At 48.9% G+C, this 16987-nt stretch overlaps 1 protein-coding gene across 1 annotated transcript; it reads left to right on the plus strand.

Annotated features, from left to right (window-relative positions):
• The first annotated feature begins 522 nt into the window (after nucleotides 1-522).
• Nucleotides 523-15305, plus strand: LOC121272328 (proline-rich protein 36-like). The gene is made up of 3 exons (XM_041178945.1): nucleotides 523-590; nucleotides 1459-1753; nucleotides 14037-15305. The coding sequence occupies exons 1-3, from the start codon at nucleotides 567-569 to the stop codon at nucleotides 15053-15055; spliced, it is 1338 nt and encodes a 445-aa protein (XP_041034879.1). The 5' UTR covers nucleotides 523-566; the 3' UTR covers nucleotides 15056-15305.
• Nucleotides 15306-16987: the final 1682 nt, after the last annotated feature.

A 16987-nucleotide genomic window follows, 5' to 3' on the forward strand; every position in this document is an offset into this window, starting at 1 on the left:
GTGTGTGTTTTTCCCCCCTTCCCCCTTATTCCCCCTTCCCCCTTATTCCCCCCTTCCCCCCTTTTTCCCACCTTGCCCCTTCCCCCCTTTCCCGCTTCCCCCTTTCTCCCCCAGTTTCCCCCCCACTTTCTCCCCCATTTTCCCCACTTTCTTCCCCCCCGCCCTGCCCCCCGCCCTTCGCCACCCTCCCCCCTCACCTTCCCCACCCCCACCTTTTCCTTTCCACCACCCCCCCCCAGCTTTCCCCCACCCCCCACCTTTTCCTTCCCCCAACCCCACCTTTTCCTTCCCCTTCCCCCCTCCACTGAATGAAAATGTTGGACTCGCCTGCTTTACATTAATGTACCTGGGTAGCCACCCGTATATAATTAACAATCACCACACAGATCAGTCCCTGAAAAGGCAAGGTTGATGTTTGCACTAGTGCATGCGAGAATCGTGCCTCTTGAGGCCACAAGTCATTGGGTCGACGTACGTGGGCCTTCACTGTCGAACCGATGGCTCTTTTCTGTCTGTTCCAGATCTGGACTGAATTAGCCGAGGAAGCGACAGGGAAATTGGACGAGATGATTTCAACTGCTTTCTCTCAGGTAGACAACACTGCAGATTCTGCCCCTCACTGGGTGTGAGCTGGGACCCCTCCCGCCTGCCCGATCCCCGTCTCTTCACTCCCTCCCCTCCGTCCACCCCTCCCTACTGCCTCCCCTCCCTACCGCCCACCCTCCCTCCCTCCCTCCCTACCGCCTGCCCTCCCTCCCGCCCTCCCTCCCTCCCTCCCGCCCGTCCTCCCTCCCTCCCTCCCGCCCTCCCTACCGCCATCCTCCCTCCCTCCCTACCGCCCGCCCTCCCTCCTTGCCTACTGCCCGTCGTCCCTCAATCCCTCCCTCCCTCCCGCCCTACCGCCCACCCTCCCTCCCGCCCTACCGCCCTCCATCCCTCCCGCCCTACCGCCCTTCTTCCCTCCCTCCCTACCGCCCGCCCTCCCTCACTCCCTACCGCCCTCCCTCCCTCCCTCCGTACAGCCCGCCCTCCCTCCCGCTCTCCCTCCCTACCGCCCGCCCACCACATCCCTCCCTACCGCCCGCCCACCACCTCCCTCCCTTCCGCACGTCCCCTCCCTCCCTTTCACTCGCCCGCCCGCCCCCACCTCCCCCACTCCCTCCCTCCCCACCATCCGCCTCCCACCCCCCATCCCCCTCCCACCACCCCATCTCTTCCCTCCCTCCTGCCTCCCCTCCCTCCTCCCCGCGCCTCCCTCTGTTCCCTCCTTGCCCCCCTCCTTCTGTTCCCTCCCTCCCCCCTGTCTCTTCCCCCCCTCCCTCCACCTGCCCACCTCCCCTCCCTCCTGCACCCTCCCCTCCACTCCTCCCCATCTTATCGCCCTGACTGGGTCATCCCCACCCATGTCCCCCGCTCTCCCCTTTCTCTCACTGACATACCTTTGCCTCTTGTTCTCAGACACTGATGATCGCAGCCACTGAGCCCACCTCCCAGGGAGACTCGGTACAGAGAACGGCACTGACTACTCTGACATCGGACGCTCCGGAAGGCGGCAGTACTGGAGCATTGCCCGGAGACTCCCACCCTGAGCTGGGAGTCAGTAACCTGCCTGCTGCAGGCCCAGTGACTGAGCTCGGCCCTTCGTCACTGGAAGAGCCTCAGTCCCCGGATACACCTGTGGACTTCGGAAAAATCTACAAGTTTCTGTCAGCAGCTGTGAGGGGCTCAACGTTCCCACAGCTCTCCCCCTTCGGTGAGTATCGGAACCAGCAACCAGTAGACTGTCTCTGAATCCGCTAGCTTGTGGCAGCTGTGTCCACCCTCAAAATGACAAGGCCCCAGGTTCAAGCCCCGCTCCTAGGCTTCTGCACTAAAATCAAGGTGAGGGAGTGCTGCACTGTCAAAGGTGCTGTCTTCCGGATGAGACTTTAATCCAAGGCCCTATCTGCCTTTTTAGGTGGGTTCAAAGCATCCCGCGATAATGGGAGCTCGTGGGGTTGGGCGGTGTTGGTGGTAGAATTCTCCCCGGTGCTTTGGCCGATATTTATCCCTCAATTGACATCAGCTAAAATGGATTAGCTGGCTGCTATTACATTGCTGTTAGTGGGAGCTTGCCATGCGCAAATTGGCTGCTGCATCTCTTACGTTAAGACAGTTCAAAAGGTACTACATTGGCTGTAAAGCACTTTCTAAGTGAGCTTACTATTGACCAATGAGAAGTGTGAGGTGGTGCGTGTTTTGGTCAGAAGCTTAAGGCAGCCCCAGCCCCTTAGGAGGGAACAAAGACGGGGATCTGGGAGACAGATACACGCAGGACAAGTTAATCAGATCGTAAAATACCTGACAAACCATTGAGAATGAATTGAAATGCAGTGACCTTTTGTATTGAAGCTTGAAGACCTGTAAGCTGCTCTGGTCGTCATGGTAAATAAAAAAAAAAAGCCAAGAGCAATGGGAGCCAGTGCGAGAAAGATTTACTTGGATGATATCAGAACTGAGAGGTTACACCGCTCGAGAAAGATTGAAAGGCTGAACAGTGCAGGTCGAGGGGTGATCAAATGGGGAAGGCCTTTCCCACAATGGAAGGGTTCGTTGGAGGAGAATTAATGAAGATGTTTCCACTTGTGAGCACGATTGCAGATGAGGGGGTGTTGAATGCATAAATCCAATGGGGAAATTCAGGAGATAAAAACAAAAAACTGCGGATGCTGGAAATCCAGAACAAAAACAGAATTACCTGGAAGAACTCAGCAGGGCTGGCAGCATTGGCGGAAAAGAAAAGAGTTGACGTCTTGAGTCCTCATGACCCTTCAACAGAACTGAGTGAATCTAAGGAGAGGGGTGAAATATAAGCTGGTTTAAGGTGGGGGGTGCGGGCGGAGGTTGGGTAGGGGGAAGAAAAGTGGGGGTGTGGTGTGGTTGTAGGGACAAGCAAGCAGTGATAGGAGCAGATAATCAAAAGATGTCACAGACAAAAGAACACAGAGGCGTTGAAGGTGGGTGATATTATCTAAATGAATGTGCTAATCAAGAGAACTTCTTTATCCCAAGAGTGGGGAGAATGTGTAGCTCGCTCCCACCAGGACTGGCTGAGCTCGATTGTATAGGGGGACTCTTGCTATACACATGAGAAAGAAGAACTCGACATTACGCCGATGGAGTCAGGTGAAGAGGGATGGGAGCAATCTTGAGGCGTATAATCACCAGTAGGAACCAGTTGGGCCGAATGGCCAGCTGTGCTGCAATAAGGATGGGCAAAGAGTGTTTGAGGTGGCAGTGTGTAAGGGAGCTTAACACTCTGTGCAAGACTGATAGCAAATTGGCTTCGGGGTAGAGAGAAGCACTGGACAGTTGTTTTATCAGGGCAATATAGAGGTGTGTTCACCAGAAAGTTGGCATTGGGATCACCACTCATTCTGATTTACAAGGGGGGTGGTGGAATCATTTCTAAGAACGGTACCAGGTTCCAGGAGGACAAAGACATGGTGAAAAGGGCAGCCGCGTGACAGATGAAACTTAATTCAGATATTTTGCAAGGAAAAATGATGAAAACTGTAAGAATGGAAGCACAGGAGGAGGCCATTCAGCCCCTTGAGCCCTTTCTGCCCACTATTCAATTATACTATACCTTTCCCTAACAGAAATCTTGGTCTGAAATTTGACATTTTCAATGACCACCAGCTTTCTGGAGGGGATTGAAAGAAAGGGAAGGGAAAGAGTCCCAAATTTCCACTCTCCTTTGTGTGAAGAAGTGCTACCAGACGGTGATCCTTCATTCATGAGATGTGACCATCGCTGGCTAGGCCAGCATTGAATAGCCTGGCTCTAATTTTTTTTCTGTCTACTTGTTCTGAACTCGCTGACCAGAGGAAATAGTCACTATCTACCTTAGCAAATCCTCGAATCATCTTGGGAAGAGAGGGAGAGCCATTTCACAGGGGCTTGAGGAAGTGAGACTTGTGGCCGTATGTGCACAAATCTCTCGCTTGCAGCACAAGTTGAGAAGATGTGGTACCTTTGGCTTTCTTCCAGACGAGCATGCGAATGGACTAGGCCACCCGGCCCTTCAAGCCTTCTCCGCCATTCACTAAGATCATGGCTCATCTGATTTTAACCTCAACCCCACATTCCTGCCGACCCCCGATAAACTTTCACCACCTTGCTTATCAAGAATCTCTCTACCTCTGCCTTAAAAATATTCAAAGATTCTGCCTCCTTTTGAGGAAGAGAATTCCAAAGACACTCGACCCTCTGAGAAAAGAAATTTCTCCTCACCTCTGTCTTAAGTGGGCGACCCCCTGATTTTTAAACAGTGACCCCTGGTTCTAGATTCTCCCACAAGAGGAAATATCCTTCCACCCCCCCAACCAGTCAAGACCCCTCAGGATCTTGTATGTTTCAATCAAGTTGCCTCTTAAGCTTCTAAACTCCAGCAGATACAAGCCTAGCCTGTCCAACCTTTCCTCAGAAGACAACCTGCCCATTCCAGGTATTAGTCTGGTAAGCCCTCTCTTGAACTGCTTCCAAATGCATTTACATACTTCCTTAAATAAGGTGACCAATACTGTACATAGTACTCCAGATGTGGTCTCACTAACTGAATAACTAAAGCATAACCTCCCTACTGCTGTATTCAATTTCCCTCTCAACAAACGATAACATTCTATTAGCTGTGCCTACATGCTAACCGTTTGCGACTCATGCACTAGGACATCCAGATCCCTCTGCATCTCAGAGCTCTGCAACCTCTCATCATTTAGATAATGTGCTTTTTTAATTCTTCCTGCCAAAATGGACAATTTCACATTTTCCCACGTTATACTCCATTTGACAGATCGTTGCCCACTCACCTAACCTTTCTATATCCTTTTGTAGCCTCCTTGCCTCCTCTTCACAATTTCCTTTCCTTCCACAACTTAGTGAAAGCATAGAGGACAAATGTTAGAGCATTACAGCCAACCTTCATAAACCCTTCCTAGCTGAAGCTGAAAACTTAGCACAGTGTCACAGGCCTAAAAGACAGTGCTGAAGGGAGTTACCAGAACAGTTCCCGGAATAACAGAATTCAGATATATAGAGAGACTGCAGAAACCTTGTGGTTGCTCTACTTAGAGCAGCGATAGTCAAGGGGAAACCTGATAGAGTTGCTAAATATTCTGAGGGCTTTTGATAAAACAGATGAGGAGAAATAGCCTCCACCAGCAGGGAGCGCACAGATTTAAGGTAATGAGCAAAAGAAGCGACAGGAGGATTCTTTTTTCACACTGAAAGGGTGCGATGTAGAATGCAATGCTTGTGGTACCGATAGTAACTTTCAGAAGGAAAATCGACCTTTGATTTAGAAAAGAGAGGTGTGCAGAGCTATGAGGATCGAGCAGGAGACAGGGGACAAATGGCAGCTGTTCCAGAGAGCCAGCACAGACACAATGGGTCAAGTGGCCCCTTCTGCCAAATGATTCCATAGTCCATGCTGTAAATACCCTGGCAGCGAGGTCAGAGAGTATCTGGAACCCTTTTGAAAATCCACCCGTCTTAGGTTGGGGGAGGGGGCACTCATTGTTGCCAACTGTGAAGTGGAAACTCTGAGTGAGTTGGAACTAAAATACCCACCGCCCCCAAGTTGCTCGACCAGCAGGAGACAGCCATGAGCCAGCGATATGTTGTCATTGCCCAGAGAGGGAGAAAGGATGTCAGTAGTTTCTATGCAAACCGATATAATGTATGAGTGTCTGTCCCCCCCCCCCACCCCGGCACTCAGCCCCCCTCTGGCCCTCCCGCCTCCCCCTGGCCGGCTTTGTCGTTGCTGGTACGATCTGTTGGTTTGGCCATTGTTTTGGCAAACACGGTATTTTTTCATCCTCTTTTTCCATTCCTTGTGTTGATTTGGCTGTGGCGGTGGCTGGTCGTTTTTCCATCCCATTTCATGGAGCGGATGAACATTCTGCTCATCTCCATGTTGCATTTTCCCTATCTTTGTTCGTGATGCGGTTCATCGTGATTTCCTCTGGGTGCAAGGTGGCTTTTCCCCTGATGAGGCTGTGGTTTTGTTAGTAAGCTCACCTTTTTCTTTGTCTGTGGGATGTGCTGTCAGCATTGGACAGATAGCTACTGCATGGTTCCAGCATCATCATGCTGGCTGGGAGTTGCAACACTTGCTCTGTGGTTGCAATGTTGACCTCGTCAACAATCATCAGAGCCGGAAGTGGAGGCGCTTCTGGTTGCTGGTATCTCTGTTGGCCATCCTCCACCGGAGGCATCATGGTAATCATCTGAGTGGTTGTTTGGCCTGACCAACCAGGGCTTTCTAACACCTATAACCTAGTGGACAAACCTGATTTGCAAAGACAGAAGACAGCTCCCTGCTGAAATCCCCAGGATACTTGTTCCTGTTGGAGCTCTTGGGAGCTTGCAGTTCTGCATAATTGACGACAGTGGCTGTCTTGACACCTGCTTTGAGGTGATTAAGGCTACACAGGCACCTCTGCTCAAGAGAGAAAAGGGCTGGTCACTGATGACGTACATCAACTTGAAGATTTGTTTGCCGCCATGCCTTCATGGTCCCAGAATCATGCTTATAACTGGAAGCTGGATTCCTCTGGGCCCATAGAGTGGTTGTGTCAGTTATTCAAAGCCAGAGGTGTCTCAGCCACAGTTCTTTGTCCAATTGGACTGTAACACTGGCTCCTGTGTCCTATTTAAAGTTTGGGAGATGGCCGTTAAACGAAATGCCCACATTCCAATACAAAAATCCTGGATCTTTGACCTCATCCAAGGACCATGGCTGTGTCTCCGCTTGGTGCGCAGTCCTGACCTTATGAATCACCTTTGTGTTCTCTATGTGTTTAGATGTTTTGGACTTGCACAGTTTGTCAAAGTGTCCAATCCTGTTACATTGGAAGCATTGGGCTAAAATTAGAGGACATTCTGTGGGGACGCTGGGGACATTGGCATGGTCGCTCTACTGATTGATTAAGGCATTGCTTCCCTTGGTCTGGAATGTCCCTGTTTCTGTGCTGTTTAACTAACTGGACTGTGGGGTTTACTTTGTACCGTGGTTTACTTTCTCCTCTTAAAATGGACCTGTGCTACACACAGAGCTCAGACTACCTAACAATCTGGATAGCTTTCTCGAGAGTTAGATCTTCCTTTGCTTGCAATATGTCTGAGTGTGAGTTTCATTACTCCTACACCTATTCTATCCCTGCTAAGTTCAGATTTTAGGTCTCCATATTCACAGCCTTCAGTCACCCTGTGCAGATCATTGATGAATGAGTCAACGGGTTCTCGTGGCTGCTGGACACGTTTATTAAATTTAACTCTTTGGAGAATTTTGTTCCTTCTTAGATTAAAGCAAACATCAAACTTCTACAAATTTAGCTGGTAATTCGTTGATTCCTTGTCTAGCAATAATGTCGTCTGCTTTGGGCCTACCGAATAAAGTAGCGTGTTAAATTGTTCAGCTGCTGTCCTTTTAGTCAGACCTGAAGCAATCATGTATCTAAGGAATCTTTCCTTCCAAAATCACCAATTATGTGATTGACCTGGGTCTTGGATAAGTCCAAATTGATCTGGAAGAGTGGATTTCTGATCCATGGTTAAAAACTTTTGGTGTAGGTTCAGCTTTAAGAAGTTGCTGAAATTCAAGATGGCGTCGCTGACCGTTTGACCGCAAAGGGTTTACCTGTGCTTGCCAGTTTTGGCGGGATCTCACTGCAATGGCGTCGCGCTCAAATTTGGAAAGAATTTAAACAATGGCTGCTTGGATCAACTGTCTGCAGACTTCCCGTTTCAGCACGATGCTTTACGGTCTTTAAATTCCTGGTCTTTAAAGCTGATGCTTTAGTCGCGATGCTTCCAAATTAATTAATTATTTTCCTTCTCGGGCGTCACCTCTAGAATTTGGTTTTTCATAGAGTTTTTAACTGTCAATTTCTGATCGCTGAACGTTTCTCAGGACTTGCTGTACCCTAGAATTTTCATGTTTTGGCTCACCCCAGCTAGCCCTGTTGACTCTGCACTCTGGGAATCGAAGCTGGTGTTCCAAGAGACCCCAGGGCGCCTAGTGCTACAGTGAGTAATTTGAAAATTTCTGCCTTCAGCTTCCAAGTCTTTCTTTGGAGCTTTCCCCTGGCGATTGTCCTCTGCACATCTGATTCTTCAGGTCAGAACGATTGTTCGAATTTTTCTTCAGCCTGGCAGGATTTTAGCTTTTCTCTGTATTTTTTGCGAGGTTTGGGTTTTTCCATTCGCTGCTGCCATGTCATAGCCCCCCACCCCCCCTCATCTCTCTCACACCTCCCCCCCCCCAATCCAGGCAGTCTTAATGAAACCTTTCATAGTCTTAAATAGGTTAACTGTATGTGTTTATTAACTACAAGAAGCATGTGAACATATACAGTAAAGAATTCAAGCCAGGAGCTGTCTCCATGCTTGCTTGTGCACACAGCTCTTGTCCAACACTAGACTGACCCCTAGGTATGGGCTACTGGTACTCTTATATCATTTTGTTGGTGGGACTGTACTCATTCCCAAGTTAACCCTACATGTGCTGGACACTTATATTACAGTCCATTCTCCTCTGCAACCCCCCCCCCCCACCCCCGCTCCACCCAGGCCCCTGGGCAGGATTATCAAAGCGCAACAGCATTACCATTACACGCTGGGGGTAAACAACACCATGGTCACGCCCTGAATTCATCGAGTCAGTCAGTGCAACACTTAAAAACTCTACAATCTCTATGCCCGGAGAATCTTTTACATTCTTCATGCCACAAAGCCCACGGAGCTTGATTTAAGCCAATCATTAACCTTGGTATTATTTGAACGGCTCAATCACCAAACACCTCACTTGCCCATCTGCCCACCCGAACCAAGTCAAACTCTCAAGATCTCACTTTGCAGACTCTGATTCCTGTCCAGCTGCAAATATTTCAGCCAAACTGTTTGCCTTTGGTAATCAGTTACGTTATCTCAACAGTACTCATATCTGAGACCCTGTCAAGATATTTATCTTTGAATTCTCACACAACAGGCTGCGTGTTTTCCACTCGACTGGATTTCTGCGGATTTTTTTTTTTATCATTTTAAGCCTTGGAGGTGAAAACGCTTTGACCTTGCAGACCCGAAACACAGTTCCCCATCAGCTTGCCTCACCGTTACCCTCACCAAGGATGTAATACAAGCAGCAAGAATCTAATTCAATTCTGTATGAGAATGAGTGTAGCAATGGAATTTAAGATATGTAGAAAACAAAAATAAAAATACCTGGAAAAACTCAGCAGGTCTGACAGCATCTGCGGAGAGGAACACAGTTAACGTTTTGGGTCCGTATGACTCTTCAACAGAACTAAGTAAAAATAGTTTTTACTTAGTTCCGTTGAAGAGTCATACGGACTCAAAACGTTAACTGTGTTCCTCTCCGCAGATGCTGCCAGACCTGCTGAGTTTTTTCAGGTATTTTTGTTTTGGATTTCCAGCATCTGCAGTTTTTTGCTTTTATCTTAAGATATGTAAAGATAGTTATCATCTGTAAGTTTCTTTATCTAGCTAATTAATAAAAACTGTGCGGGGATTCTTCAGATACTTGCACTATTTCCCACCACCCCTCCCACCCTTAACTCAGCTGTCTCCCCCCTCTTTGTCCCCTATTAAAAAGGAACAAGAAGTTTCAATGGACACAGGAGTGTCAGAAGGCAAATGACTATGACACCAATTTTGGCACTACCCAGTTATGCCAAGCAATTTAAGTTGGCTGTTGACGCAAGTGATGTAGGCACTGGTGCTGTACCATTGCAAGAAGATGAAAGTGGAATTGAGAAACTGATAGGGTATTTTTCACAAAACTTGAATGTACAACAGAGAAAATATTCAACCATCAAAAAGGAGATGCTGGGTCTGTGTTAGCGTAGCAGCATTTTGAGGTTTATGTTGCAAACAATTCGTCAGAAAGTAATGTTTATGCAGACCACAACCCATACGAATTTCTGGACCGATTTCAAGACCAAACTCAAAGTTTATCAGATGGAGTTTTTTACTGCAACAATTTAATTTACAGATTATACATGTGATTGGGTGAGAAAGTCTAATTACAGGTGCATTGTTGAGAGTTTAAAGCTTAAAGGGAAATTGGACATTTAAGACTTGGGCACTGGACTGAAGTAACCTCTGATACCAAGGATTTGTATTTTATTATATTCATTTACGGGATGTGGGCTTCAGTGGCTGGGTCAGCATCTATTGCACATCCCTAGTTGCCCTTGAGAAGGTGGTGGTGAGCTGTCGTCTTGAACTGCTGCAGTTCATGGGGTGTAGGTACACCCACAGTGCTATAAGGAAGGGAGCTCCAGGATTTTGACCCGGCGATAGTGAAGGCACGGCGATATAGTTCAACTCAGGATGGTGAGTGGCTTGGAGGGGAACTTACAGGTGGTGGTGTTCCCATCTATCTGCTGCCCTTGTCTGTCCAGATGGCAGTGACTGTGGATTTGGAAGGTGCTGTCTAAGGAACCTTGGTGAATTCCTGCAGTGCACCTTGTAAATGGTACACACTGCTGCTACTGTGCATCGGAGGTGGAGGGAGTGAATGTTTTTTGTGGACAGGACATACCTGGGCAATTTTCCACATAGCCAGGTAGATGCCAGTGTTGTAGGTGTACTGGAACAGCTTGGCTAGGGGCGCAAGTCTTTAGTACTTTTGCCAGAATATTTTCAGGGCCCATAGCCTTTGCAGTATCCAGTGCCTTCAGCTGTTTCTTGATATCATGTGGAGTGAATTGAATTGATTGACGACTGGCACCTGTGATGCTGGGAACATCTGGAGGAGGCTGAGATGGATCTTTCACCTGGCACTTGTGGCTGAAGATTGTTGCAAATGCTTCAGCCTTATCTTTTGCACTGATGTGCTGAGCTCCTCCATCATTGAGAATGGGGATATTTGTGGAGCCTCCTCCAGTGAGTTGTTTAATTGTCCACCACCATTCACGACTGGATGTAGCAGGACTGCAGAGCTTAGATCTGATCTGTTGGTTGTGGGATTGCTTAGCTCTGTCCATCACTTGCTGCTTATGCTGTTTGGTACACATGCAGTCCTGTGTTACAGTTTCACCAGGTTGACATCTGATTTTTCGGTATGCCTGGTGTTGCTCCTGCACTCTTCATTGAATCAGGGTTGATCTGCTGGCTTGATGGTAGTGGTCAAGTGGGGGATAATGCTGGGCCATGAGGTTACAGATTGTGTTTGAACACAATTCTGCTGCTGGTGGCCCACAGCACCTCATGGATACCCAGTCTTGAGTTGCTAGATCTGTTTGAAATCTATCCCATTTAGCATTGTGATAGTGCCATTTAACATGATGGAGGGTATCCTCAATGTGAAGACAGGACTTTGTCTCCACAAGGACTGTGCGGTGGTCACTCCTACCGATACTATCATGGGCAGATGCATTTGTATCAGGCCGGTTGGTGAGGATGAGGTCAAGTATGTTTTTCCCTCTTGTTGGTTCCCTCACCACCTGCCGCAGACCCAGTCTAGCAGCTATGTCCTTTAGGACTCGGCTAGCTTGATCAGTAGTGGTGCTAGCAAGCCACTCTTGGTGGTGGACATTGAAGCCCCCCACCCAGAGTATATTCTGTGCCCTTGTCACCCTCAGTGCTTCCTCCAAGTGGTGTTCCACATGGAGGAGCACTGATTCATCAGCTGAGGGAGGGCGGTATGTGGTAATCAGCAGGAGGTTTCCTTGCCCATGTTTGACCTGATGCCCCGAGACTTCATGGGGTCCGGAGTCGATGTTGAGGACTCCCAGGGCAACTCCCTCCTACCTGCATACCACTGTGTCCCCACCTCTGCTGGGTCTGTCCTGCCGTTGGGACAGGACATCCCCATGGATGGTGATGGTCGTATCTGGGACATTTGTATGTATATTAATGCATGCATTTGGTAATGTAATAGGTTGATATATAGGTAAGTATAGTAGATAGTGTAAGATGGGTTAAGAAAATGAGGCCATCTTTTAAAATAATGACGGTTCATTTTTGCATAATGATGGAGGTGTCCTGAAACTTAACATTTTTTCATTATATTTTTCTGGTTTATTGTGAAGTAGGTTTATGGGGTTAAGTATAGTTGGGTCTGTGTATGAATTAATTACATTTTATGGGTTATGCAGACTGCAAGCTTTAAATGGTCAAAAGAAACTAGGTGCTTGACATGCTAATGAGTAAACATAAGATGCTGGCTTTGCATGTAAGGTGTGAAGGGAATTTGCCTTTTTAGATAAATGTAGGGATATTCGGATTTCAAAGGGACCTTAGTCTGTTAACAGCTAGCCAGATAAGCAAGGCTAAGAAATGTTTATTTTTCCCAAAGGTTACTGACAATATATACTGGCAACATCAAAGTTTTTATATTATGAGGAAATACAGTTTCAAAGACATATGGAATAATAGAATTTACACATTCAAAAGAGAGGAACGTGTATAACAGAGAATGGAAGGTTCATGTGTGAGAACGCCATGTAAAATCTAACAGGACTGTGTGAAATAGCCTTAATGAAGCCTCCAGCATTTGTGCATAGGTCTGCTGTATAACTAAACGGAAGTTGGGGAATAGCCATTTGGAATTCCACTGTCCAGGGTATTGTGTTAACTTGCTAAGTTTGTTTTAATTCTAAAATCTATTTTTGGATCATTGCCTTAAAGGGATGGTAACTGGGGGTTAGGTTAATTAGGAATTTTAGGAGCTAGTATAGCAATAATTGTAGTATTATTTATGTGCTTGAAAATCTTTTATATATTGTAAAAAAAAATTTTACTTTAATTTTTAAACTCTAAAGGTCTTGGTGGACTTATTACTTGTGAATTCGGTGCACACGTCTCGTAATAAATACAAATTGCAAAACCGTTGTGATAGCACGACCAAATTTCCCTCGAGGATTTGTTCTGCCTGGCAGACATCATCTGGCACGTCATAACAATAGAAATACAAGCTCGTCGAGTTGTTTCTAAAGAAAATGTAACTTCACTATCTTTGATTGACCATGAAAAGATTATGCCCAAAAAATACAGAATTATTGGTGTTCTGTGCAGAGTTTAAAGAAAAGGTGGAGAGGAAAAGGCAGATTCTGAGTTATGATAGTCCTGTGATATTTAAATCCTGCTAATCTGACTTGTTACCTGTATTAACCTCAGTTTTGGTTAAATCTTTGTAACTTTATAATACGATATGTGTAATTGTGAAACAACCCCCCTCTCAGCTGCTCTCACCCCCCTCCCCAACTCACGCTGTCATCCCCCATACCCTCCTAAACTCCCACTCCCTCTCAAACGCCCCTTACAGTCCCACACTCCCTTTCAACCCCACTCGCTCCCCTCTCTAACCCCCCTCCACCCCTCCTAACATACCCTTCTCTGTCCCCACCGACTCTAACTGGGGCCCCCTAGCCCGCCCCCTGGCTCCTCTACTCCACCCCCATCTCGCACCCCCCCCCCCCCCCTCCACCCCACCTCCCCCGCCCCCAGTGTCACCACTCACCCCAACCCGTCCTTCTCCTCCTCCAATACCCCCTGCCCCCTTCAATCTGGCCTTCTCACACCTCTCCCCTCCCTAACGTCCCCTTCTCAGCCACTATTGCTTTCTCCATTCTCCCTTTCCCCCACTTCCCTCTCCATTGCCCCCCCTTTCCTCTCCCTTACGCCACCTTCCCTCTCCATTGCCCCCCCTTCCGTCTCCCTTGCGCCACCTTCCCTCTCCATTGCCCCCCCCTTCCGTCTCCCTTGCGCCACCTTCCCTCTCCATTGCCCCCCCCTTCCGTCTCCCTTGCGCCACCTTCCCTCTCCCTTGACCCCCGCTTCCCTCTCCATTGCCCTGCCCTTCCCTCTTGCAGTCCTCGACCCCCCCCCCTTTCCCTCTCGTGCCAGCCCACCCCCCAATTAGGTCGGCTCCACCACCCCCCCTCCCCCCAAGCCTCCGGCAATCTCAGGGTTGATGCGTGCGAGGCCTGCTCTTGACCTGACTGACTGACTCTCTCTTCCTCCCCCAGAGTCTGCTCTTCTCCTTGATCTGCTGATGACTCTCCCAGGCCAGTTGCAAGGTCTGAACTGTCCAGAGCTGCGGAGCCACATGAACGACACCTACAGGCAGCTGACCCACACGAGCTCGGTTTGGCACGGACAGAGTGGCCCGGAACAAGGTCAATCCCCTCAGCCACTCAAAAATCCAGGGCCTGATCCCCACTCTCTAAGGAGCCCCAGCATTCTTCAGACAGACCAACCTCAAGACCCAGGCACCAGCCACTGGCCTGGACTGCCAGCTCAATCCCTCCCTGCTCCCCAGACCAAACAATCAGAGTGTCCCCACATACCCCAATCCATCCAATCAGAGCCTCAAGCCAAGGATGCTGCTGAGCCAGGCCAGGAACCTGATTGGTCTTTGCCGTGCCCTTTGAACCCCTTCTGGCTTCCCATAAAGCTGTTGGTCCAAAGTGAGACATCCCCTCAAAATCACACAAGATCATCTCCTGAGGGCCCTGCACTGACCCCTGCCCAACCCAGCACAGACCCCTCAGATCCTCCTGAGGGCTCACCACTGTCTGCTGCCCAACCCAGCATTGACCCCTTACACCCTCCTGAGGGCCTACCCCTGACCCCTGCCCAACCCAGCATTGACCCCTTACACCCTCCTGAGGGCCCACCCCTGACCCCTGCCCAACTCAGCATTGACCCCTTACACCCTCCTGAGGGCCTACCACTGATCCCTGCCCAACCCAGCATTGACCCCTTACACCCTCCTGAGGGCCTACCACTGATCCCTGCCCAACCTAGCATTGACCCCATACACCCTCCTGAGGGCCCACCACTGACCCCTGCCCAACCCAGCATTGACCCCTTACACCCTCCTGAGGGCCCATCACTGATCCCTGCCCAACCCAGCATTGACCCCTTACACCCTCCTGAGGGCCCACCACTGACCTCTGTCCAAAGCATTGCTAACTACTTAGATCCTCCTGAGAGCCCACGGTTGACCCTTGCCCAGTCCAGCGCTGACGCTTACCCAACCTAACGCTGAACCCAGCCCGGGCCCAGAGTTGACCCCTGAGCTGTTCCCAATGGCAGACCGCTGATCCCTGCCTGGCACCACGCAAATCCCCAGCCTGCCACTGGGGTTCCCGGCTCCGAGCCCCGGCCTTGTCACTGGGGGCCTGGTTCTGAAATGTTCCCAGTTGCAGACACCCTGCTGGGGAATGTCTGGCTGGTTCCTGTCCTCATTTTGTAAATTATTCTGAAATTAATTAAAGTTTTCCACAGTCTAACAGTTGATGTATGTCTCCTTTTGCTCTAACTCTCTTGTTTCTACAACAAAGTGATAAGTTTAAGGCACCCTTGATTCGAAAGCTGACCCTTACTCCCCCCAACCCCACTAGCCCCTGCCACCATGCCGGGATCAGAGAGAAAGGAGATCACCTGGAGCTAGAGAGGGATTGATCGCCCGCAGTTGGAGAGGAGGAGGATTGGATCTCCCCAGGTTCGTAAGAGCCATTACAGAACAGGAGCATATTTGGCCCATCAAATTTATGTCAGCCCTCTGTAGAGCCATCCAGCCAGTCCAGTTTGAAATGGGCACGGAGAGTGGCAGGGGCTTCAGTTTAAAGAGGACTCAGAGAGCGGCGGGGTCTTCAGTTTGAAGAAGACGCGGAGAGCGGCGGGGTCTTCAGTTTGAAAAGCACGTGGAGACTTCAGTTTGAAGAGGACGTTGAGCGCGGCGGGGGCTTCAGTTTGAAGAGGACACGGAGAGCGGCGGGGGCTTCAGTTTGAAGAAGACGCGGAGAGCGGCGGGGGCTTCAGTTTGAAGAGGACGCGGAGAGCGTCGGGGGCTTCAGTTTGAAGAGGACGTTGAGCGCGGCGGGGGCTTCAGTTTGAAGAGGACGCGGAGAGCGGCGGGGGCTTCAGTTTGAAGAGGATGCAGTCAGGGAAAAAGAATAAAAGCTGCTGTGAAGTCACAGGAAGCTGGTAAGTTGCTTGGCTGGTCAGTGCTCAGTCTAAAGGACAGTGTGAGAGAAACCAGCTTAGGACAGGGGAGTTCAGGTAGATCTATAAATTAAAATAACTAAAATTTGAAAATAAAAAGAAAATTTTACAACTTTAAAATTAAAATGAAGCTAAAGATAAAAAAAAGGCAATAAAAATAAAGTAATTTAAGCAAACACCTAAAACGCATACCTTGTACTTAAGAAGCATATAACCTTTAGCTGTCAGTGGTACTAGCATTCAATATCAGTAAATTGTAGCAAACATAGGAATAAAGTACTTAAAGTAAGTTAACTAAATAACAAGTTGGAATGGCGGGACAGGTGTTATCTTGCAGATGTGGGACCTTTTGAACGTTAAGGCGATCCATGGCAAACAGGTCTGCAGGAAGTGTAAGCAGCTTGAGGAATTCTAGATCAGGATTATTGATCTGGAAGCCGAAATGCAGACACTGCACAACATTAGGGAGGGGGTGAAATACCTGGGTACTTTGTTCCAGAAGACAGTCATACATCTTAGAAGAGGATCATCTGTTTTGGTCAGCACTGAGGGACAGGAGGATGTGACTCAGTGAGGCAGGCAATGGGACAGAGCAGGCAGAAGTGGAGGAGCTTCAAGCTTTACAATTGTCAAATCGGTTTGAGGTGCGCAGAACCTGTGTGGATGAAAGCGAGGTCTGCAAGATGGATGAGCTGGCTGGCCATGGCATTGTGGTACAGGAAGCCGTTTAAGTGGGGAGAGCAAAAAGGAATGTGGTGGCAGTAGGGGACAGTATAGTGAGGGGGATTGACACTTCTCTGCAGCAAAGAGTGAGCGTCCAGGCAGCTCTGTTGCCTGCCTGGTGCTAGACTTCGGGACATCTGCTCAAGGCTGGAGAGGAACTTGCAGTGGGAGGGAAAGGATTCAGTTGTTGTGGTCCATATAGTTACCAATCACGTAGGTAGAACTAGGGAAGAGGTTCTGCGAA

This window comes from Carcharodon carcharias, chromosome 33 (assembly GCF_017639515.1).
Source record: "Carcharodon carcharias isolate sCarCar2 chromosome 33, sCarCar2.pri, whole genome shotgun sequence".
Lineage (NCBI taxonomy): Eukaryota > Metazoa > Chordata > Chondrichthyes > Lamniformes > Lamnidae > Carcharodon > Carcharodon carcharias.

What these genes read in the sequence shown, in the direction of transcription:
- LOC121272328 (XM_041178945.1), top strand. Translation starts at nt 567, where the DNA reads ATGATTTCAACTGCTTTCTCTCAG. An exon ending in TTTCAACTGCTTTCTCTCAG is followed by an intron (nt 591 to 1,458) that starts GTAGACAACACT and finishes TCTTGTTCTCAG; the next exon opens with ACACTGATGATCGCAGCCAC. An exon ending in CCCACAGCTCTCCCCCTTCG is followed by an intron (nt 1,754 to 14,036) that starts GTGAGTATCGGA and finishes TTCCTCCCCCAG; the next exon opens with AGTCTGCTCTTCTCCTTGAT.